The sequence below is a fragment of the Athene noctua genome, chromosome 1 (genome assembly GCF_965140245.1).
Source record: "Athene noctua chromosome 1, bAthNoc1.hap1.1, whole genome shotgun sequence".
Taxonomy (NCBI): domain Eukaryota; kingdom Metazoa; phylum Chordata; class Aves; order Strigiformes; family Strigidae; genus Athene; species Athene noctua.
Window position 1 is genome coordinate 193,212,599 of NC_134037.1, and position 24,094 is coordinate 193,236,692.

The 24,094-nt window shown below is 43.2% G+C and overlaps 2 protein-coding genes across 2 annotated transcripts in view; one reads left to right on the forward strand and one right to left on the reverse strand.

Moving 5' to 3' along the window:
- Positions 1-1,381: 1,381 nt before the first annotated feature.
- TXNDC9 (thioredoxin domain containing 9) lies at positions 1,382-12,400 on the reverse strand. The gene is made up of 5 exons (XM_074908672.1): positions 12,369-12,400; positions 10,409-10,625; positions 8,056-8,174; positions 5,907-6,161; positions 1,382-2,919 (listed from the first exon to the last, which is right to left on the reverse strand). Exons 2-5 carry the CDS (start codon positions 10,595-10,597, stop codon positions 2,802-2,804), a joined length of 681 nt encoding a protein of 226 aa, XP_074764773.1. The 5' UTR covers positions 10,598-10,625; positions 12,369-12,400; the 3' UTR covers positions 1,382-2,801.
- Positions 12,401-21,935: 9,535 nt separating this feature from the next.
- The window catches only part of EIF5B (eukaryotic translation initiation factor 5B), a 30,749-nt gene continuing 28,590 nt past the window's right edge, over positions 21,936-24,094 (forward strand). Inside the window, exon 1 of the mRNA XM_074908684.1 lies at positions 21,936-21,964. Coding sequence (XP_074764785.1) covers positions 21,951-21,964 — 14 coding nt within the window. The 5' untranslated portion in view covers positions 21,936-21,950. The remainder of the gene's footprint in view (positions 21,965-24,094) is intronic.

The following is a 24,094-nucleotide window of genomic DNA, read 5'->3' on the forward strand; positions in this document are numbered from 1 at the left end:
TGCTGAGTTCATGCATAAGCCCCATAACTTCAAAAGCTATACTTGAACATTTCTCATCTCTATTGTATAATACCTTGTCATGGCTAACACATGCCAGACCAGGTACATTTTGTGATTAGTCTAGGCTCAGGAACCTTATTTATGATCTTCTGCTGTAAGTGACTAATCACATGCAAACTGCATCCTCTCTAGATACTGCGTATCATCACCTTCTCATCTATCAGCCATATTGCTACTAGATGGCTGTTGACAAAGTCAAAGCTTTGTGCTTTTCAAGCCTGTACAGGTGACATTTGAGTCACGTGTTCTCTGTGATGTTTACACTTCTAGCTTGCTGACTTAAGTCTTATTACCATGGACACTTCATATGTCTCTATATACTCTACTGTGTAAGAATAATTTGTTCCTCACTACTGAAACCAGAATCTTAGAGAAACCAGTTCTTAAAGAATTTTTACGTTTCAGGCAAAATAAAATTCTTGGATTTCAATTGTTCATCTCAAAGTAACATGCAGATCAAGAAAGAAGATCTTACCAAGAGGACCGTTCAATGACAGTTTTAATCTTCATTCAAGACAGAAAATGCAGAAAGCAGACATGAAAGTAAAGACTTGAAGCAGACAGATCTAAAAGGCTGCTAGTTCAAAATAAATTGAAACTTAGTACAAACAATCTCAACTCCCCCTTTTACCCAAACTACGCATTCCTGCAAACTCCTTGGATAAGCACTGGAGTGCACATGGCCATATTACAAGCCAGATGAAGGAAGAGATCCAACTGAAGATTAACCTAGAACAAAAAAATCAGCAGCTTGAAGTGACATGAAACCACAGACTCTGACTAATACTTGCATTGAGTTTGTAATGAGGCTGTTCACATGTGGAACCAAATAACCTCTAACAACGCACCGCGCTGGAATCCTGACAAGCCCACATGTTTCCACACAGCACGCAATTACATTAGACATGATTTTATACTTCCGCAGCCTATTCAACATAATTAGGACTCAGAGATGAATCCTGCCAAGGCACTCTTAAAAAAAATATGGTTGGAACATTGGTTTCCTAAATTAAATTTCACCCAACTGGATTAAAAAAAAACAGAAAGAGCATTTTCTGATGCATTTAGAGAGTTTGTTGATTAAAAAGGAGATCAACTTGAAGCAAGTCTACTTTATGCTTCTAGTAGATTAACAGGCAACTGTGTACATCTTAAACTGATTGCCTTCTCAAAGGGATGCTGTAATGCTAGATAGAACTGTATGTAGTTTGCTAGAGATCTAGAAAGAGCACATGCAACTTTCTTGTGGATCTTATCAAAAGAAAAAAAAATAACCCACAGCACCTAGACCACCTTATCTGAAAGGATGCAAAAGTCAACATTAGAATTAAAATAATTTTATTTCAATGTACATGAACAGAAATAAAATATAATTTTTTTAAACTTACTTACAGAGATATATTGCTGGGCTGGCCCAGTCACACATGTGCTCCACTACAAGGCAGCAAGACTGACTAGACCCACTTCACTGCTTTTGGGACCAACTGGATTTAAAGTACCACCTCAAAAGGGTCCTTCAGCACACAGCAAACTATTTTTTTTTGAAAACAAAAGGAAAAGTCATCAACTCTTCACCTAGCCAGAAATTTTACATTGTGTTCCAAAGACCTCCCATGAAAATTCTGTCCATTATTGAAGAATAGTACATAGTATGCGGTGCTATATCTAAACTTAATGGATCAAGGTTTCTCCCAAATACTTTTCCCTATTCTACTCTCTTGTACAAAGCATCTGCTATAAAATTCACACATTCAAACCCACAGAATTATACAAATCCATGAACAAGGCTGTTTTCAATAGGCTTGTTGCTATGTGCTATCACCCGCTCTATCAGCTTTAACATGCAGCATACACAGATGGTAAAAGGGCGTTTCTCTTGACCATCTATTTCAGAATTCACAGAAGTTACAACTGTTTTTACAACTTATAGTGCAACTTAGTTAAGTTCTTCAGTGTCATGATATGGCACCATAAGATAAGCAATCATTTTTTAAAATGCACAATTCCCTTACTAATAAATCTGTGATGCTTTACTGATAATGTAAGTAATAATAAATTTAAAAAGACAACTAGAAGAGGAATTGATAGGGGAAAATCTTTTTTAAAAGTGTCTATCATCTGCTTCAATAAAGAAAATTAGAAAAAGAACTGTCAGATTCAAGGAAAACAAGAGGAAGTAATTCTTCACACAACACAGTTAAACTGTGGACTCCTTGCCATACGATGTGGATGCTAGAATGTTACGAGGACTTAAAGAGATTTTTCTTCCACGACTTTAACCAGCAAATGCTCTCAGAGTTCCCCAAGCCACAGACTGCTTAAAGTACATTCTGGGGAAGCATTGTTACCTGCTCACCCTGTTTTCACTCTTCCTTGTGCATCTGCTTTTGGCCACTGAGACTGGACACTGGGCCAGAGGGACCTTTGGTCCGACTTGGTACAGTTGTTTGCAACAGTTACTTCAAAACACTTCATAAACTTATACTTAAGACAAAGTTCATCATTTGCCACCATGTTATTTAGTTAGAAGGACTCAGATTTTTGAATTACAAATGACTTCCAAAAGAGGAAAAAGAAAATATTTAAGCTTTTTTCTGCTATGACTCAGCTGTATAAAACTGTATAGAAAAATGAGCATTATGTGCAGATGTAATGAAAAGCAGTAAGCTTTATAAAAATCATTCGTAGAAATGTACCAAGCATAAACAAAAGATGATTTACAAATACATTTAGCTGCTTTTCTAGTCATCATCAGAATCTGAAACATATTTCTTCCCTCTGATGGTCTTCTTATCCAACTTTGTAAAGCTTGTTCCAAATTTCTTTTGACTTTGAAAAGGTGGGTCCATCAAATTTCCACTAGAAGAAAAGAGTAAAACATGTTGTTTAACACTGTATTCATGCAGACAGTAAGTAGCATCTCTAATTACCTGTTTCTTCAGAAAAACTGTAAGAGAACACAACTCCTACTCCTAAGGGCACCCTATGTAGCACTGTGGTGCTAGCATAGCACATCCTGGACAACTACAGTTATCTAGGCCATTTTAAGACAGGAGTGTGAACAGCACCTGTGAGTAGAGCTCTAAAGAAAGACTGTCTGAAATGGCTTTTGCTGCAAACTGATCACGCTAAAGAAACCATCTGTCAGATTAAACAGTAACCAGTGAATTACAGAGACTTTTCAAAATAAATGAGGAGCCAGAAGTACAAAAGAAGCTAAAATTTTTTAACATGAACTTTGGAGTAGAAACAGATGAGTCAAACCTGGGGTTTGTACTGCCAGAAGTCACCTTGTACTATCTATGCTTGCGCCAGACAGAGCAGTTTCCCCATCGGACGCTGCACTCCAGCTAGTGGATTATAGAGGGACTCACGCCTCAGTGTGCATGCATGACCTTGTAGGGGCGTTCCCAGCAGTGTGTGGGTCCATGTGTTGTTGGGCTCAGCAGGTGTTCACATAAAGCTGGAGCACCCACCTCTCCTACAGTGGGAGTGTGCAAGGAGGGGAACACCCTCCCCTTGCTCAGAAAAGGATGCTTTGCAAAAAAGTGCTGTCACTCACATGACCTGTGAGGTGTTCGCATCTAAGGGTCAGTGAGTAAGCTAGTAGAATTTTCTGGAAATAGCTGTAGAAGGGTGTTCAGAAATTCACAGGTATTAACATTTCATAAACGACATCTTGCTGATATTGATCCTAAATGTACAGTCCACTGATTGCTAGTTAATTACACGTCAGTAATAAGTCAAGACACCACTTGAATCCTGATTTTGGTCAAACAATGTGACCTGAACAGTTTCTCCCCTAAATACAGCATATCCTTTCATCATGTGCTATCCCACACACTGAAGGAAAAGAACTGTTTCTAGGCTCTGAGAAGGACCATCTCCTTTTCAGGAACTCTAAAGAGCGGGACGTTGCAACAACTCCCCCACTCCACAATTTGCTGAGTGGAATACACAGTACTTTGTAGAGTCAAGTAGGAAGTAAAATTATGCCAAAAGCCAATGTACGAACATTTAGCAAATTCAATGCAGCCTGGTACAACCCCACTAGAAAGATTTCCTCCCATAAAATGCTGTTGCCATCTAGAATATATATCCAAGCTGTCCTTCACTCCTCTGCATATCTGCTTGTTACTGAACTGGGAAATGCATTTTACCACTGGTTTTGAATTACAAGTTTTCATTTCAATCATTTCCTCTGAAGTTCAACAGCTACTAAGCTAAACTGAAGAGTAGTTTCTTTGCCTTTAAGATACAACAGTACTTCTTGCCAAAATATGGACATTAAACATTGAAATGAATTCAGATAATGAAGTTTAAAATTAAAAAAAAGCGCCAAAGGGCAAAATTAACCTAAAGATGATGTTTTAGCCACACTGAAAAGCAAAGCAGAAAGTTCTGGTAAATGACTCTCCTGTAAAGTTAGGCTATTCTGGTGACAATTATCTTCTACTGTCTTCTATCCAGTAGTCTTAACTGTGGGATTTATGATGATAATATTTACTTCTACACAATAATTAATTTGCACTTCTGCAATTTATTTTCACTTTCTGTACTGCTGATTGCAAAAAAACCCCAAATACTCATCTGTGTAATATGGACTAAGATGCACTTTAAGGACAACTTCCTGAATTTTCTCTGAAGTGGATTAAAAATGCCCAAACTTTACTGCATTGCTGCAAGGAACTGAAGAAAAGAACACCTCAAACATTTATCGACACAGAAAACCTCAAGGACAAGCCATGGTCTTTGTGATTAGTGTCAAGGAAGTGCCAAGGAAATGCCAATCCCCACTCCCTTGCAGTTGCATTGGCAAACTCCTTAGATAAACTCCAGAGAGGGGAAACGTGGACTGAGTGAAACCAAACAAGGTTTCAAGGACTGCTAAACTTGCAAACAAGAACAAGGACTGCTAATCACCGGCTGCATTGTGTAAGAGGCAACAAGGCCTAATAAGAGGTGAGCATTTCCACCCCAGAAGCTGGATGATTGCTCAAGAAGCATGAAGTCTGCAGAAGTCTGTGGGAACAGAGGAAAAACCAAAGGTGGGCAGGGGGAGCATGACCACTGACTCAACTGGACAAAGGGTGGTGCACCCCATTCCCCCTCAATGTACATGCAGAACCCACGCTCCACCTTTTTCCTCGTCTCTCATGGAAATGAGTTTGTGGAATATCTGCCCCTCCTCACCTAGTATGCTAATTAGCTGATAAAATGAACTTGAAGGGCAACAGAAACTTTGCTGTGTGTGCACCCACCACCCAAGACAACACTGGATCCAGGGGTGGTGATCCGGATTTCTTTTGGCTCTCTTTCTTTCTCTTTCCTTCCTTTTCTTTCTTATAGATTTATACGGGAACACATTGCCTATTATCCTTTTCCAGGTTTAATTTGTCTTCTATCACTAACTGGTTGTTTGGTGGTGTTGCACCTTAATTTAACACAAGGGGATCACAGAACGATTGCAACTCTCTGGGCTTCTTCTGTGTCATGACAATTGCGTCTGTGACATCTAAGTATTTACAGCTGATTCAGAAAGGATTACATTAGATGCGTGACAAAGAGGCCATAAAAAAAGCAGTGTAGCTACTCTATACCTTGTGGCAAGACCTCTGTTTATTACTGTACAAAAAGGACAACACTCATTATAATGTCTCAAGGCTTTGCTAAAGAGATACTCTCTTCTTTCCCTTCCCAAAAGTACATAGATTAAGTAACTTGGCCTAAACTCTCATGTTTTAAGCATACAATGTATCAAAGATACAAACTTTTCAGATTCTCCTGTCTGCATGTTCTCCTTGCACTGTATCTGAAAACAAAACAATCACAAACCAATTAATTACCTGTAATTAATTACATCTGCACAGCCTAATCTCCATTCTAAGGTCTCTGTAGTGAAGTCATCAGTGTTACCGAGATCAGTAAAGCCCACAACATAGTCTTGTGTTTTTCCATCTTTTACTAGTGCTAGAGTGGGAATTACTTTGATGCGCAGTCTCTCACACAAGAAAGGAGATTTTTCAGCATTTAATTTCAAGAATTTTGTCTCAACATGCTTTTTTGCCAATACAGTCAAATGTCTGTCCATTATTTGACACCTGTTAAAACAAAACCAAAACGAAATATATAGTGTTAGAATCAATATGCTGAAGAATTTGTACTTTACAGAAAGTTTAAAAGGAACAGTAAAGAGCTAGTTCTATCATGTTAATTCCTCAGATATGACCTTCATAATTAGGAATTTAGTTTCAAGAGAAACTGTGTTTCAAAGGTAGCTGAATTTAATGGCTAATAGAATAACACCCTGGAGCACCTTTATTGCACAATTACACCATCCATTTCTCTAATTTCTTCCTAATTACTCCCTTACACACCTGAAAGCCTCTCTCCTTTCTTGAGACCTGCATTTATTGATGAAGTTTCCCTCTGACTTCTAATATTCCTGCTCTAGCTTCACTACCTGTCAGATAGAAAAATTTCTTTATAATGAACTTCACGTCTTCAGAAAAGTACTCTCTACATGTTAGTGTTTTGGTTTTTTTCAGTCACTACCTCAACAACTGAGATGCAGTAAAACTCACTGTACAGTTTAAAAAAGTGATTTGCACAGACGGCTTCAGTAACACTATGGGCAAAAATATTTCACTTTTCTCTAGCAATGGAATAGGAGTGAGCACACAAATGTTGTTTCTCAGCTAAGGTAACGTGAACTGCTCAAAATACTTGTCAGATGGCAGACATTTGTGGACTTGTCATCCGCAATCTCAACTTTCTGCACTGTCTTCTTTAAGTGGTTTGGCTTTGCTGCATTGAACTCTGTGATGCGACTGTCCTTTAACTCAAGAGGAGAGCCAAGCAGATCAAAAAGATCGAGTGGGCAAGGTTGAAAGAAACTTGATAATTGGCTGGTAAACTTGACACATTTTCAAGCTGGTTGTCAGCACAACACATTTTACAAAGAACTCCCTCTAAAGTTCTTTCTCCTGCCTGAGTCTACAGACTTTGTTGGTTCAATAAACAAGAATTAAATGACTCAAACCTGTCCTAAGCTACTCTATTTGCAGAGACAGTTTTTCAACTTCTTCGAATAAAAGCTAGCCAAATACAACTGTTTCAGATCCTTCTGCAACTTAAACATTTAACTTTGAAAACGTAGGACGCAGATACCTCACTGCAGAATCCAACTCTTCCAATTTCTCACATTGAGGCTGTTTCAGTTTATATTCTATAAGATAGAGAGAACATAACGCCTTGGGGGGCAAAAAACCAACTAACCTGCCAACAACAGGATAACTGGCTCCTCCTCCAACAAACTACTCTACTTTGCAACTGCGTTTTAACAGAAGACATTGAGACAGATCCATTGAGGAACAGCCTACAACCAACCCAGGACTTCAGAACTTCCAAGTGGGAGATCTTAATTTAGGTTCCTATTCTGCGTCAGGACATACTCTCAGATCTAGGTCTCTCACACCCTAAAAAAGTGACATAATCACAAAGGCACAGGCACAAAGGGAAAGCAGCTGCAATTGGTATCCACAGATCCTTTCAAAGTTAAAGGTTAAATTCTGAAGATGCCTAGACAAGTTTTGTGTTATATTTTCATTTGCCAGAACTATCCAGAATATCTCTGTCTGGAATAACCAAAGCGATGATTCTGAAATGCTGTTCTTGTATGGTCACTACGTTTACATGCCTGGCTCCCTCAAACTAAATCAACAATGAAACAGTACTCAGATTTTGTCAAAGTTATACATTTATATTCTAATCAACTGTGTAACAGAGTATTAATTGTTGTCAAATCAGGTTCTGATTAACTGGAATGAAAAAAATCAAATACCTTGAGAAGGGACTGAGATTTGGAAAATGAAGGAATTTGGATACTTCTAAAAATGCCTACTTTTTTGTGGGATTTGAAAGAACAAAGGAACACATCAGTTTTTGTAGACATCTGTAAACAAAAGGTTCTTGAGCATAGTTTATTTACTATACCTGAAAGTTGTATCTCTATAGAAATGGCAAACGACGTTTTTACTTTCTTTGACTTCTTGGAAAAAGTCTCTTTCACTTGGGATTTCTCTGTATTCTCCATGTCCTTTTGAAAGCCACTCCTTTTGGAAAACATAAAGGGAAATAATTAGCATGGAGTTTGTTAGTCCTACACCTGTCATGCAAGCTCTACAGCTTTTATTAAGAAAAATTAAAAGAGGGGGCCTGCAGTGGGAAACCCGTTTCATACAGTAATAGGAGGAGAAACAAATTACTTCCCCCCCATTTAGTTCTGTTTGAAAAATACACAAATGCCACTACAATAAACAATACTTTAGGGTTGCTTCTTTCCCCACAACAGATAGATGGTTGAGCAGTAAGGCTACTCTGCTTATTTGGAAATACAAATCTTATACAGAGCTGCATCAATGTCTGCAGTGCAGCATCTCAGTAAGGCTAGACTAGTTCAAAGAGAACACCAACAACAGAAAATTCTCAGCATTTGAAAACTGCTAATCAACAGCCTGGACTACTCACTCTAAAATGTTTTTGTACGCTCAAAGAACTTGTCTAAAACTGATTCAAGTCATTACAAGTGTTAAAATAGATTTCTTCTCATTTTACCCCTCTGTGAAAATTACAGGGAGAAAAAAGCCTACTAACTCACTGGCAACAGATGATGTTTATCTATAAAATATACACTGAAGGTATCTTAATATGAGCTAGGCTTCCAGAAAACCATTCAGAAAACACATGCATATTAGTCATAAAATGTATGGAGAAACACAGTTTCACAAGCTAAAATTTACAGACAACTTAGAAAACTCCTGATTATGTGCATATACAGTTTAGAAAAAGCTAATCTAGATTTTCAACAAATGTACTTCAGAAAAAATCCCCAGCTTCTAGAATACTCAAAGTTAATTGTGTATGAAACCAAGTACAGACTAAGCTAAATGATTTGAAGTACTGCAGTGTGACAGAACTTGTCAAAAAACTTTAGTTTCCAGTGGGGGGAAAAAGTTAGATATATCACTGTTCTTGATCTTGCAGTTTTGTTTTAGCAGAGTGAAAAAAAGCCAAAGTTTCCAAGCAAACCAAAAATATGCTGTAATCTAGATTAGGACAGAACAAAAAATTTCCTGAACATTATGCATATTAAAAATGCATAAAAGTATGAGCACATGAAGAAGTCATCATGATGCAAATCCATCCATGATGACTTATCCTCTAACAGTGGGTATGCTTTAATGCCCCTCTGCACAATCCTATCCCAGAGTAGTGTGGCAGCATACTCCTTTTACTGAGTACTATTTCAAATTTGCATTTGAAAATGCAAATGAACGGTGACTTAAGATCAACTGACATGAACATTTTTTTGCATGAGAACCACCACCTGTTCACATCCAAGAACACCCAAGTGTTATGATGTCTGAAAAAAGGAAAACACTAGAATCAAATATAAACTGAACTTTTGAAGACAAGCAAATAGCATGCCACTTTTTCTCCTTCTGTGGTTAGAAAAACAAAGCCACTAACACTGCCTGTCCTCCAGCATCCCAACCATGCCGTGACATTTTACGGCGTTGCCATTTCAAAGCACGGCATTAGCTTCAAACCACAGCAAGAGAATCTCCTTTCAAAACAGTCACCTTCCCCCCAACCCAGTCTATTTCTTTGTTTAGGTTTGTTTACATGGAGTAAGCTAACAGACCAGTGACTTCCCTACTTACAATTCAGGCCTCACACCAACATTTTGGTGATAACTATGTTCAAAGAGACTTTTTGGGGAGCATAAAGACTACAATTTAGTATGAAGTACTGGGGATCAAAGCAGAGTTTCTTCCCTGCAAGAAGAAATGTGCAATCATACCAAGACAACATTTCATTGGGTTAGAACGAGTGGGATAAATGATTCCATCCGAGGAACAAGAAAAGACCCTGTATCATTCTTCTACAAAATAGCTTAAGAGCATGCATCACTTACATGCTGTAAGTAAAAACCTCCAGAATTCAGAAGCTTAAGGAACCTAAAGGCTTATGATTAGGTTGCCTACAAGGGTTATGCTTCCAGACAGCAACGTTCAGTGAATACGGACGCACTCAAATCTTTGTATGAGACTCTTTATACTACACTTATTGTAAACAATTGTTGAAAAACACAAAGCATGCTCACATGGACAGACGCTCGATTTCCTTGGTAATTTAAAATTATTAAGTACAGAAAGGTGAGGAAGAAGGAAAAACACCCCACAAACCCCAAAAAAACTTAGTTCACATTTACAGTTTCCCTAGGATTTCCAAAAATGGTTGTTATACTGTACACATCGAGAGTCAATATTACTACAGAAATTACTTGTTTCTGCTGCTGGGCCTTTTTTAGTGCCTCAAGCCTCCTTTGTTTAAGGCATTCCAATTCATCTTCATCCATTTGATCCAGCTTCTGCAGTTCAGCATCCAGATGTTCTTCCACAACCTTTGTAGTCTGGAGTATTTCATTCTCCAGAACTTTTTGAAGTATTTCAACAGAAGTATCAGCAGCCATCTTTAACTAGAAAGTGATCTCTTCAGAGCTGTGGAAACAGTGATAGTGGAATTAACATTTATACAAACACTTAATTAAAAGCCTGACCTCTCCCCTACTTGTAGTTCACACCGTAGAGAAACAAAATGCTATACTATTTGAAGACAACAGTAGATAGCTCTTCTCTATATTGCAACCCCCTCTGGAGAACAGTTTCACAATGAACACAGATGGCAACAAAGACACCAGTCAAGTCCCATTCTCTCGATCCCAAAGGCAGCTATTGAAAGTGCTCAGGAACCTGAAATTACTTGTTAACATAAAGCAGCAAAATTCACCAGTTCCAAAGGAACGCTCACCCTGAGCCAGATCCATATACCTTTAATAAATATGTATTTTCTAGTTCCAGAAATCACAAAGTTCCAAGGTGCTGGGAGGACATGTAAAATGTCTCAGAACAAGTCTAAGCAATGCTCAGTATATAAGCTTCCACCAGTAGTTTAATTGCTGTTACTTTAAGAACCTGATTATTAACATGTTTAAATCTGAATTAACATCCCTCTCCTCAGCTAAAAGAAAGACAAGGTGCTCAACAGCAAATGCTTTAGGCCAAAACACTTCTTCAACTGGTACAAGAAAACTGCTACTGCAAACACAACCCTGTGGCAGCCAGCAATTCGCCACTACCTAATTATTGTGTGAAGAACCACAGCTAAAATAATTTTCTGTAAAGTCCTCCCTGACCAAACACTTCAAAAGGCACAAAACACCAAGCCTTGGGTGCATGAAGAACTGGGGCAACATAATTGATTGTTCTACTCAGTAAACTTACACTACCAAAAACTATCACTGCAATAAGTAACAGTTTTGAAACAGGAACAGTGCACACTCACTCTAATCAGATTCTCAACCTACAGGCCAGGGATTTGATGTGCTGAATTTGGGTTCCAGAGTACTCTTGGCTGTGTTTCAGAATAGCCAAACTACAAGTGCCATTGGCTTTGCAAACACCTTGAGGCAAGGAAGCATTAAACAGTGACGGGCAAAGTACCAGCATCACGGCAGCACTCCAAGTGTAATGCAACATCAGCAGTGCCAACCCTGCTGCCACGCTCCACGCGTGTAACTGTCACGCTTGCTCTGACCGGCAGCACCTTCTCTTAAGTCCTTCTCCTCGAAGAGGCCAACTACAAAATCTCTCCGTTAGTGCTTTCTATCCCCTTTTCTTCTACTTTCAGAGGAAATAAGAACCTTGCTAGCGCAGGTCAGAGGCCACTAGGTCTTCAGGAGAGAGAGAGGGAACCCTGCTGAGCTGGGGCAAAGGGAGGCTTGTCCTCCAAGCAAACAGCAAGAAAAACGGAAAACCAACCCCAGCCAATCTCCACTACAGCCCGAGGTCCTCAGAAAGCTCCCGGCTCCCCAGGCCGCGGAAGCCTGGGTGCCAACAGGCGCTCCGTTCCCCACGCACCTGGGGGCCCTGCGCCCACGACCCGCTCCCAGGGGACCCGGCACCACCGGTCGGGCCGCGGCCCTGCCCTCTCCGCCAGGGAAGGGAGCTGGGAGCTCGGCCGCCACCGACCGCCGGCGGGGCCAGGGCGGGCAGCACAGGGAGGGCAGCACACGGTGGGACATCGCGCAGGCGCCGCGCGCTCCCGTGGGGCCGTTACAAACAACGGCCGGCCGCCCGCCCACCCAGCCAGCTCCTGACAAGCTCCCCACGGAAAACCTCACCCTCCCCAGGCCCGCCACCCACGGCGAGCAGCCGGACCCCTAACAGCCAACCGCCACTCACCCCTTCTCCGCCGTGCCGTGCCGCCCCCCGCCCACCCCTCCCGCCGGCCGGCCGCACCCCACCGACGTCTCGCGAGAGCCACGGCGGGGCGTGGCCGGCCGGCGCGCGCGCGCACACACGCGCGCGAAGTTCTCCGACGCGCTCATTGGCCGGCGCGTCCGTGGGGCGGCCGGCTCGCCCGTGGGGCGGCTGGCGCCCAGCGCGCATGCGCCGCGCCGGGGTGGGGTGGGTGCTGCACCTGCGGGCGGCAGCCAGGAGGGCGGGCGCGTGTCTGCCCCGCGGGAGGGGCGAGGCTCCGTCCGGGCCCCGCCCCGCACCCCGCCCCGCACCCCGCCCCGCCAGGCACTCCCTCTACCGGGACGCGCTGCCCGTCAGGATCCCGTTCCCTTAGCAACCGCGCTCCCGCCGGGACGCGCGGCGGGTGTCTCGACCTTTCCCGCCCTCTGACCCGCCGAACGGGGGCCTGCGGGGCGCCGCGCGGTTCCCCCGGGGCGCGGAAGCGGCGCCGCTCTGGGCTGCCGGCCTCCCGCCGCCGCGCTGCTCTGGGCGGGGCTCGCCCGCGAGGGGGCGTGTCCCGCCCCGCCCCTTCCCTCACCGCGGCGGGGCGGGTGCGCGGTGGTTGCCGGCGGGAGCTGGGCGGGCCCGTCGTCGTCGTCGTTGCCGCCGCCGCCGTTCAGGGGGACTCCTCGGGGTTGGGCGTGTGAGGCCGAGGCCGAGCCCCCGCAGGGAGTCGGGGCGCGGCGGGGGCGTAACGGCCGGGAGCCGCGGGGCTGGGCCCCTCGAGCGATGCCGTGAGGTAAGGGCGGCCCGCGCGGCACCTCGGCGAGGGCAGGCGGGGCTGGCAGGGGGCGGGCGCCGGGGCAGCGGCCTGGCTCGGCCGGAGCGCTCCGGCAAGTCTCCTTGAGAAGTCGGCTGTGTTGGAGTAGCCGGGGCTTGGCGGCTCTTTGCGCTAGAAGACGCACAGATTTAAATAATGGAATATTAAAGTGTGTTTTCAAAAAAACCAAGTGTTATGCTTTCTTGTTTCCTGGAAATCAGACTCCCCGGTGCTGAATTATGCTGATTAGGAAAGCGGGGCGGGAAGATAAACTCTTTGCAGGCCGCTGGGAGCCTGGGTGGGAGAGGCTGATGGGGCGTTGTAGGTGTGTAAAGGCAGAGGGGGGAGCGTGAGGGGTTTAGGGAGGGAAGCAAGGTGGAGGTACTGATCCTGAGGCAGAAAGATGAAGAGAACTGTGAGGCTTGCTCTGTCCATAAAAGCAGTTACTATAATGGGGTGACGACGGCAACAGAAAAGGTGCAGCTCTTGAAGCACATGAAATAGCTTGTTGACTGTGACCACTGTTTTTCCTGCTTCATCTTGCTTTGCTCTTGAGAAACGTGGCCAGGAGGAGGTGGGATCGCACCTGAGAGGCCCCTCTGCCATGACGCAACAGCATTTGCCATCCTCCGTGCCATGTTTCTGTGAACATAGGCCATCTCCTGCTCCCAGCAGCAGGATCCAGGCTCCTGTGAGAGAGCACAGCACCGTTTTGGCTCTCCTGCTACAAGGCTTCTTGGAGGGGAGAGAAAGGAAAAACTTTGTATGCTGAGAAAATCTGGCAAGGAGGGAAGGAAATACCATACTTTTGATGTTGCTGCCCGGCAGCCAAACTCCCTGCAGGGGAACGTCTTCTGTCCCCAGTGCTGAGTTTGATCATTGTCCCTGCACTATGCTGTAAACCCAACCCGGCCGCCTCTGACCCCCCGTTTTGGCGGGAGGCCACTCACTTCAGGGCCAGGCGATGGACTTTTTTGTTGTTTACACTTCAGCTCCAGTGTGGGACAGCGCTGGGGATAAAGGACCAGCTGAGCCCCGCGAAGGGCTGAGGGAGCGCAGCTTGTGTGCGTGGAAGAAAACCAGCAAGGCATACTGGGCAGCGCTTGCCCGTGTGCCCCGCACCCAAACTACCGCCCGGTCACCGTGCTGGCATGGCGCACCCTAAAAGCTTTCCCCTCAACCTCTCCCTTTCCCTGCTTTGCCCTAGCTGTCTTGTTTGCCTCCAGATAAAAGCTTTCCGAATGTGCTTATTTTGGTGATGCGGTTGTTTTTTTGTGGCCAGACGGGCTATGATCCTTGCCAGCAGTTCTGGGCCTCTGTGCAGCCCTCCGAGGAGGCAGGAGAACTGGAGGAAAACTACAGGTTTGGAGCATCCCTTAAAAATTTGCCAGGGCTGCCTGTGGACCGAACCGATGGGAACCGATTTCAAGAAGCCGGCCGCTGCAATCCCCCGAGAGCAGCCGTGTCCGTGGCGAAGGGGCCGCCGCCGCTGGCCCGGTCCTCCCCTCCCCGGCCTGGGCCCGGGCCCGGGCCTGGGGGCGCCGCCTGCTCCCCCTCCGGCCGGCAGGGGGCGCGAGCGCACGGAGGCGCTTGCCCGCCCGGCGCCGTGGCGGCCGCTCGTCGCGTGCCGGCGCGGGGCAGGCCGGGACGGCCGGGGGCGGGGTGGGCGCGTGCGCGGCGCGCGGCGGGGCGGGTCGGTGGGGGCGGCTTTACCATATGCACGGGGCTGCGCGCGGGCGGCCGGGTATCGCTGAGGCGGGTGACGGGCACCGGGGCCGCCGCCATGGGCAAGAAGCAGAAGAACAAGAGCGAGGACAGGTAGGGTGGCGGCCGCCCCCTCTTCTTGTCCTCCTCCCCGGGCCGCTGACAGCGGCGGCCGGCGCCGGTGCCGCGGCGCTGAGTCAGGCCCTGCCGGGGCTCGCGGCCTCGTCGGAGGCGGCGGGCAGGCCGGGCGCGGCCCGGCGGCCGATGGCCGGTCGGCGGCAGGGCGGGAGGGGCCCGGTCGTTGCTCTCGCCACGGGGGGAGCGGCGCCGGCTATGCTGGCCGGTCCGGCCGGCGTCGGAGGCCGCCCGAGGAGCCGGCGGCCGCGGGGGGCGGCTGGATGTCGTGGAGCGAGGGGAGGCTGGCATCGACCGGAGAAACTCGGCTGTTAGCGCCGGAGCGGCTGCGTTGCTGCCGCCGTCTTTGCGCTCGCTCCCTCTTAAAGGCGCTTCCCTGAGCCTGGCCCGCGTTCTCGGGGAGCCTGGCCCGGAGCGGGCAGTGTCAGGCAGCCGCTGGTTGTGAGCGCAGGTCGCGGTTGTCAGCTAAAAATAGCTGCTTGGTTTAATTGCAGTGCCTGAAGTTTTGTTTGTGGGGTTTTTTTTGATAATTATTTATTTGGAAACAGCTCTATAGATCGTGATATAACTTAAGTGATTTGTGCATGTTTAATAAAGTCACACGTTAAGCACTTTAGTGATTGGAGGATAAAAGGATCACTTCTACGGTTATGTGCATATCATCTTGGATACTGCCCCATCTGTGAACTTTTTTTGTGTGTAAGAGATTCTTAGAATGGCAGCTATGTTAACCATATGGAACACTGACTGAATAATGTTGTGTATATATATGCTAGCAGGAGAGAGCATATTGTTACTTGTCACCGTGAAATAATACATACGAAGATACAGTCAATTTGGAGAGTGTTTTTAGTTGTTAATACTGACAAGGAGTTAAGTGAAAAGTAACATCTTAAAATGCGTATGGGCTAGAAACTACAGCTTTTTTTTTTCTTACCTACACTGTTCATTTTGTACATCCTTGTTGAGTCATTAAGTGTTTCTCTTATGAAAGTACTCCTTACAATGGCTGTTTCATGAAACATTATTTCCTGAGTGTTTCTTGCTACCTAGCTGTTTATTGCATTGAGATGTTGATGCTACTGACTTAAGGTTGTTACCTTTTACCAGGTTAGGGTGTAGCCTGTTTTAATTTCTCTGGTCCTTCCTGGGCAACAAGTATTTTGCCAGTGGAGTATTTTGCTCATTGAGTGTTTTTCCTCACACCTTTTGCTGTACCATGTGTGCTGCTTTGTGTTGTTACCAGCTTGTTTCATGGGCTGTATTTCACAGGTGTATCTTGGGAGCAGCTGTCGTGAAGAGATGGGTCAAGTGTGAGTTGAGAAAGAAGAGAGAAGGCTTGGATCTTTTGCCTCTGAAGGAAAGAAGGCCTAATACTTGGCTTTTTACCTGTTGTGGTAGATGCTAGGATCATGCAGAAGCCTTCAGGTGCCAAAGCAGTGCTGCTCGGGGCCCTTCCAGTGATGGTAGCTGATGGGCAGGGGATGCTTTGAGAGCCTTGGTGCCTTATGGATACCTTGTTCTCTTTGTGTATCTCCACGTGTATTTCTGTGCATCTGCAAATGAGTGAGCATGGGCCTCTCTGGGGCACTGTGTGCAAAATTTCATTTTAACATACCTTAAAAGAGAGACCAAGAATTTATTGTTAGACTAATTGAAATCCTGAGAGCCTAATGATTATTAATTCAGATCTAATTGTTACCAAAAAAGAAAGAGCAATAATGCAGTTACAGTATAGTTATGCTTACTGACTCGCTGCTGCTCTGAGTCCTAAGGTCAGTGGTTTCATCCTGAGCTGTTATGCCAAGTTGTCAGCATCAGGTGTCCTTCGCAAGGAGCAATATGGTCATTCGTGTTGATGGCTTCATCTTCCTCACTCTAGGATCCACTTGAAATCAGTCATTTTTATATGCTTGCCAACATGCTTCTATGCCTTTGCTCTTCATTGCTTTGCAGCTCTGTGTTACATCCAAATATGTAAAAGGCACTATATATTAGATACTATTTCTCTTTTTTGCTACCCCTAAAACTGGTTTTGTCCAGGCCTGCATGTCTCTTAGCTGACTGCTGGTTAGTTGTGGGGTGTCCAGTGCTGAGGCCTGTACAAGCCATCTCTGTTTATCCCACGCCTGCGCTCTTCTCCGCTGCCATCCTGTGTCTCCACTTCTCAAGGCCTCTGCTACCATACCAGGCATGTGTTTCTCTACATCATTGTTGTAGAGTTGTGAATATCTCCTTCTATACAGAGTAACTGCTCGTTACTGCTATCTATACGAAACTATGATTGCAGCATGCCTTGGTAAACAAAAGTAGAACCAATTAGGCATAGGCACCTGGTCAGTTAGAGAAATTGCTGTCATAGCTAAATCAAGTAACAGTTGCAGGCAGGTCAAGAAAAGTTCAGCCAAACTAAGCCTGACAGGCTTTAGTCCTAAGGCCTTGCAAATGCAGTACAGAGCTTATAGACATACTAGTGGTAGCAATACTGTGTTAGAGGGCTACGCAGTTGTAGGGCAATGGGAGGGGTGATGTGGAAGAATTATTCAAACAGATACGTGTTTGAGAAGAACAGGGTGGTTAGACTGGACTTATTTTATAGCAGGGAGTTTGAGGGGATGGGAGTGAGGATGGACCTGGAAGTCCAGTGATACTTTGGAACAGGCTCTGTCTGCAGAAGTACCTCATCATCCTGTGGTGTCAGTTCTAGCTGACACCCTTGTGAATGTCAAGTTCCTTCCAGGGAAGAGGCTGCATCATGTGTTTGCTTCTTTATCTTGAAGTTGGACTTTAACATCTCAGTCTCCCTTCCATTCCCAGTAGAGCAAGAGAGGAATGGCACTGTGTAATCAAAAGCTTCCAGTTGGTTTTGCCTCCTGCATCTTCAGTTCTGTGCTATGCAGTGTTATTTGTTTCCCCTTCCTTTTCCTCTCTCCTTCCCCAACAATTACGTTACAGATACAGTCCCTTATATCACACTTGGCTGCAGCTCCCAAGGCATGTGGCAGCTCAGGGGCATAACTTGCAGTGCAGAGGAAGCACGTGGGAAGATGCAGTTGGTATGTCTGTGTTGTTAACATTGGTTTGAGAATTGATGTGACAAGAAGATTTTCTGCTTGTCTTCTGACATACTGAGACAAGTTACGGAAGGTACAAGTCATCTTTACTTTTATCCCCACAGCTTTGACTTCTGTCGTGTAGTTTCCGCCTCCCTTGTTTTTGCTGAATACATTAGAGGTCATACTGATGAGTATTGGTGTATGTCTGGGAAGTGTGCTGGAAGGGGAGGATGAATTTTGCCATGGGAACAAGAACATAGGGACAAGACCCTGAGTGAGATGATAGCTATGGTGAGCAGGGAAAGAATGGGAATGCAGGACTGTCACCTGTTACGAACAGAGATTGCTACCTCAACAGCTATACCTACAAATCAGTTTCTACTATACCAGCAGCTCTGTTATGCTCCTCTGGAACTCTTACTGACTCCTGCTGCTTGATTGCTGTGCATCTGATGAAGAACATATTTATCTAGAACGATCAGATATGTGGTGACTAGGAAAAACTCAGCGTGGTACATTAGAGAGGTGCTTTGTAAAGGTGGAGAGTGTCTTGGGTCATAAATAGCTCCTAAGCCATATGGAAGTTGCTTTAATTGTTTCCTCTCTTGGAATTTTTGTGGTTACATTGATCACTCATTTTCAAATGAGACTTCATAGCAAATATTTCAATAAAAAGATGAGGTTTCTGACTTTTCAGGCTTTCCTAATGGAAGAGTACATGTTCTGATGTGTAGTCTAGCTCCTCCTGGGAGTGATGTGTTATGCTTTGGTTCTTGGATAGAGCTGTAATGGCAGAAGGTATGTCAAGGTTCTACCCTGCTGTCTTTGTGAATTTAGTATAGGAAATTTTTTTTTAAATGAGTGGGAAGAAAGGCTGTTGTAAACTACAGAACTGTGCTTTGAGTTCAAGCTCAAACTGCTGCTGTAGATTTCCAAGTAAATGTGCTATATGCTACAAATTATTTCCTGACTGGAATATGTATCTTTCCCTTTGGTATTAGCTTTTCATGGTTTTTGTCTTCTCCCAGCTTTAAGCCATCTTCCTCTTGTCTTAGTTTTCCTTAGCTTCCAGTAAATAGTCTTGAGGTATGTTTATTCTTGTGCCCTTTAATATTGTGAACTGTTGCCTAGGCATACCATTCTGATCATTCATGCATATTGCTTTAGAACTTACAGGTGCCAGCTGTGAGTCTGTAGCCAAGAGTGAACACTGCTGCTAAAATAAGACTTACAGTGCTGTTGCTGATGCTTTATATTGCTTTGTCTTCTGCAAATTAAATTGCTGGCATTGTCTACTGGTTGTTCTATTTGACTCTTTGTTAGCGTGTTAAATAAAATCTTCTTAATGGTCTGTGGGAAAGTTCTGTGAAGGCTAGAAAGCCTACAAACACCTGTAGTTCAGAAACATTCTGTATGCCAGAAAATGTAAAATAGCTATCTCTCTCTGCTTCTCAAAAATATTTCCACAAACAAAGCTTTCTGCAGCTCTGTCAAGGAGAACAGCTGATAAACCCTTGAAATTCCTGTTTTGCAAATCTTATCTGGAAGATGCCAGGATCTTGTACTGAGATGGAGTAAAACAATGCAAAATTATTTCTCCATTACAGAAATTTATTATCCTGTTCTACGCAAAAGTATAGTTCTGTTCCCCCCCAACCTATAGCTTTTAACACAGGCATTTTGTATTTACAAGAAAACCATTTTTATACATTTGTCGGATTTTTTTTTTTAAAGCAAAGCATCATTTTGTAAAAAGACTAAGGATCTTCAAGTATTTGCGATAATGGCAACATAAACCAAAAAACACTGCAGTACATGAAGTGGATTGTTAGGAGCAGTTTTTCCTGTCAAAATCTCGATTCTCTTCATTGGTTACCTTTATGAATCTAAGCTTTATGTATAACTACTGTTTATGAAAAGTATGAAAATAGTATGTTGTAAGCCAGCAGGAATTGCAGAAATTCTTCTTTCAGTTCTCTGAAGATCTCTGGAAAGCCTTGGTCAGAGGTTTACATTAACTTAAACTTTGCTGTTGTTGATGTTCATAACAGCAAGACAGACAAGCTGACAACTCTGCAGACCTTTGCTGGTTTTATTTGCATTAGTACTGTCATGTTTCTCTGAGCCTGGGCTCATGTGCATTGCTGTACATTTGTGCTGTGCTGTTTATCACCTAAAAACTGCCTAGGAGTGAAAGTTACAGTTCTGGACAAAATCTCCAGTTTAGTAACTTTTATTGCTTGCATTAATACTAATTTTCTTCCTCCCTCTGCAAAAATAGTCCCCTAGACTGGTAGAGGAAATAATTTTTCTGCACACAAATTATGTGCACACATAATTACTTTGGTCATTAAGCTTGACTTGCTACAGTGTAGTCTGGTGGGTGTTCTGGTCTGAAAGCAGTTGCTGTCTTACAGAAGATGTGTGTTTTGATGATCCTGGTGTTTGAAGCACTGATAACTTTTTCTGTATGTAAATTTATTTTTTCTTTTACAGTAGTCTAGTGGAGATTTTAAACATGAATCTGCTATCTTAACACTGAAATATGTTTTAGATACATGCTGTAAGATGGAAGTATTGGTTTTAATTATAGTTAATGTAGGTGGGCATGCTTTGCTCTTCAGGATTGTAGACAATCTAAAGTGTATTTCATGAAGTGTTCTAAATGGTATTTTTGTGATGTATTTTGATTTTTTTTTTTTAATGATGTGAGATATACAGCATATGGAAGTTGTAAAACACTGGAGTTGGAGGTAGTTTCTCTCATCTTTCTGTTTTTTCTAAACAAACAAAACCCAAAAGAACCAGTTCAGGGAAGACTGAATGCTAGTTCTTTACTTGGTGCTTCATATTCCATGCTTTTAGTCATCTTGTTCTCTTGTGATGTGAACACTTAAACAGAACCTTGAACTACTTTCTTCCAGAGCTCTGTGTTGCCAGGTACTAGCCACAAGAGAAGCTTTTTTATATCAAAATTTTGTTATATCTTTGTTTAAATGGGAATTCTAGTTTATGGTGAACTTTTTCCTTTTTTTCTTCTTTTTTAAAATCTCAGTTGTATAAAGGAGACTTTCTGTTTTTCTAGAATTCGTTGAGGTTAAAAGTTGTGTCTTCTATGTCTTTTTCAGAAGGTTTTGCTTAGCTGATAGTTACTCTTCTTTTCCCCCAGCCAAACTTGAAAGAGAAGGCATGACTCTTTAATATTAAAAAATGGAATCGTTGTCTTGGGAGCCTGAGTAAAAAGCAATTACCCTTTTAGTCAAATTTTACTTCCTTGCTGTCTCATGTAATTAGGTAGCTTCTCCAGCTTCCTTCATCTTACTAGGGAAAAATAGCAAAGGTGTAGTTGAACATCACACTTAATTTGCTTGAGCTGTCAGACGTTTCAAACCTTGTGGTCTTACTCATGCTGTCCCCAGCTGTGTGCAGTAACTGCTTCTATTGCATTGGATTCAATGCTTATGCACCCACAGTACAACTCGGGTGTGTGATTTGAACTGCTGCCAAAAAAGTGTTTTCTGCAAGGATTTGTGGCTCCAGGATTGCCTGAGCAATTGAGAGGGGAAAGTGTGGCTGGGAATGGGGAAGGAAGTCACTCCTCCTGTCCCATAGTTTGAGGAAAAGGCAACAGTAGGGTGGCCTTTTTCTGGGGCTGTGGTGTTTGTAGACTTTTTTTTTTAAGCACTGTCAGCTACAGTGGTTGCATAGTTGGTGCTCACGTTGACAGTCCTTCACTGCTTGGGCTGGGGAAGGAGTGCAGTTCATTCTTTCCTGAATTTCAAACTGTTTCAGGCATGTGTAATTCAAATGTTTTCAGCAGGAAAAACAAGGTGGCTGCTTCTGCTCTTAAAAGAGAAGTTTGTGGTGTTCATGTTCTTTGATAGGTAAGAATGAGAAAAAGGCCATGGCTTTGTTTTTTTGTTTTGAATAGCCTTGCTGAGCCAGCAGATGCTTGCATTTTCAGTTTTATAACCCACTTAAAGAACAAGTTGGTGGTGCGTGGTTTTGAGCAATTAAATAATTACTTTCAAAGTGGTTTGTGTTCTGTAGAATTTTAAACCAGTTGCTCTAAAAACTTATTTGGAAGAGAGAATGCCAATTTATCTTAATAGTTACAAGTAAAACCAACTACAAATATGCTGTTCAGTGTTGGTAACTTGCTAATTTTGGGTAAGTTGTATTTAGAAATGCACCCTTATTACTGGGCTTATAACCTACATATACAGAGGATGGATAAGGTGCTCTAGGGGAGTAATGGTAAAGACCTGTCTAAAAGAATTAGTTTTATTTGGTCTAAAACTATTGGAAAACCAAACACATGGAAACAGATGGTTCAGCTTCTTTCCAGTGTTTTTGAAGTTCAAGGACCTTTTTTTTAGCAAAAGAAAATGACTTAATGACAGTGATGTTCCTTTGAAGGTGGTTAGAAGAGCTGGTGTCATGTAAATGATGAAATATTTCCAAAGTTGCCTCAGCAAAAATGAGTCTTCTGATTATGCAGGAATGTGGGCAGTGAGTTCACACAGCAGTGATGCAACTTTCTTGCTGTGTTGACTTACTGACTCTTCTGCCCCATGCACATGAATGGTTTTTTGTCTGGTTTTAATTGTATGGTGTTTTCTGACATTTGAACTTCATCTTTACAGAGACAGCTTAAAACTAGTCCTAACTAAAATACCAGTCCTAAAATATTTTTAGTGTAACTTGACTTAGCTTGTTATCTCTGTTAACTCTAAGATGAAGGCAAGCTTTAGTAATCATATTTGTGTCGCTCAGTGGAGTGGATCAAAAAGTGCTGGTAATCTTTAGTCTGCATGTGACCTTTAGTTTTAGTTTCAGCAGGAGAGTATTACCCTGTTGACTTTGGTTGCAAAGTTGGATGCTGGATTTCCAGTGGTTAAGGGCTTGTTCTCATTTTAAGCTGAATTCTTCCATTTAATTTGTGTGGTTTCATTTAACTAATTTCAATAGAGTCAAAGTGATATAAATGAGGGCAGCTCAGCTCCTTTATATACTGCTAATTAATCCCGTTGCTCCACTCTTTCAGTTCATGTATGGATTAATAGTTTCCTTTGCTCTTTGTTTTACTGCTGCCTAGCCAGGATGCCATCTCTGTTACGCATAGATGCATGGTGCCTATTTATAATGAAGTTTTGCCCTGTGTTTGGGGATGTGTATTGTAGGTACTATAAGAAGTGTACGTCAGTCATAATTGTGTGTGGTCTTAAGAAAGAGCATGAAGAAAATGGGCATGTTTGCTGATGGTCTGCTAATAAAATATGCTTTTCTGTTATCAGATTATCTGTGAAATGCTGTTAGTGTCAGTTGGCTTGCAAGTCTGTCCTTCACTAGAACCTTCACAGAACGGTGGAGGATCTTGTTTGGCAAGGAAGGGCAGTTAAGCATTTCAGCTGCAGAAGTTCAGTGAGCAAAAAAAAAAACAAAGCTAAAAGTCTGACTCTTAGTTCGATAGTCCTGTCTTCCCCGCATTTGGCCTAGTTTTCCAGGGCAATGCCGGGAAGTCTTTCAAGTTTCTGTGCCTAGATTTGTCTGTTACAGAGATTATATTGCCTGCGGTATCTGTCCTTAGTATGGAAGTTTCACACTGTGAAAATCCCTAGTGATGAATATATGAAATATGCCAGTACTTGGAGTCATTTTTTTAACCTTCTGTGTAAGAGAGAAGCAATAGATAATAATTAAGATGTACTTGTAACTGTTCTGAAATACTTTGGTAGGAAGCTCTTATGTTTTTTATCTTATTTCAGAATTGTAAGTTTAAATCTTGATTTGGAGCATAACAACTTCTGTTTTGGTGAGATGTGCACTAATTAACACCTGTAATATTCTAGATTGCAAAGAAAAGGTGAAACTTCAAACTTCAAAAATACATCTTGCTAGTTGTGTGCAACTATTAGAAACTATGGAGCTTTAAAATTTAAGTGTTTGTAAGCAAAATGGCAGTGCATACCTGTAAAAGACTAAAGCAAACCGTAGTATGTAGAAACTAGGAT

Coding starts and splice junctions, on each gene's coding strand:
- TXNDC9 (XM_074908672.1), bottom strand. CDS start 10,597: ATGGCTGCTGATACTTCTGTTGAAATACTTCAAAAAGTTCTGGAGAAT. Junction 8,175..10,408: donor AGGCCCAGCAGCAGAAACAA/GTAATTTCTGTA, acceptor GTTTTCCAAAAG/GAGTGGCTTTCAAAAGGACA. Junction 2,920..5,906: donor GCAGATGTAATTAATTACAG/GTAATTAATTGG, acceptor CTTTTCTTCTAG/TGGAAATTTGATGGACCCAC.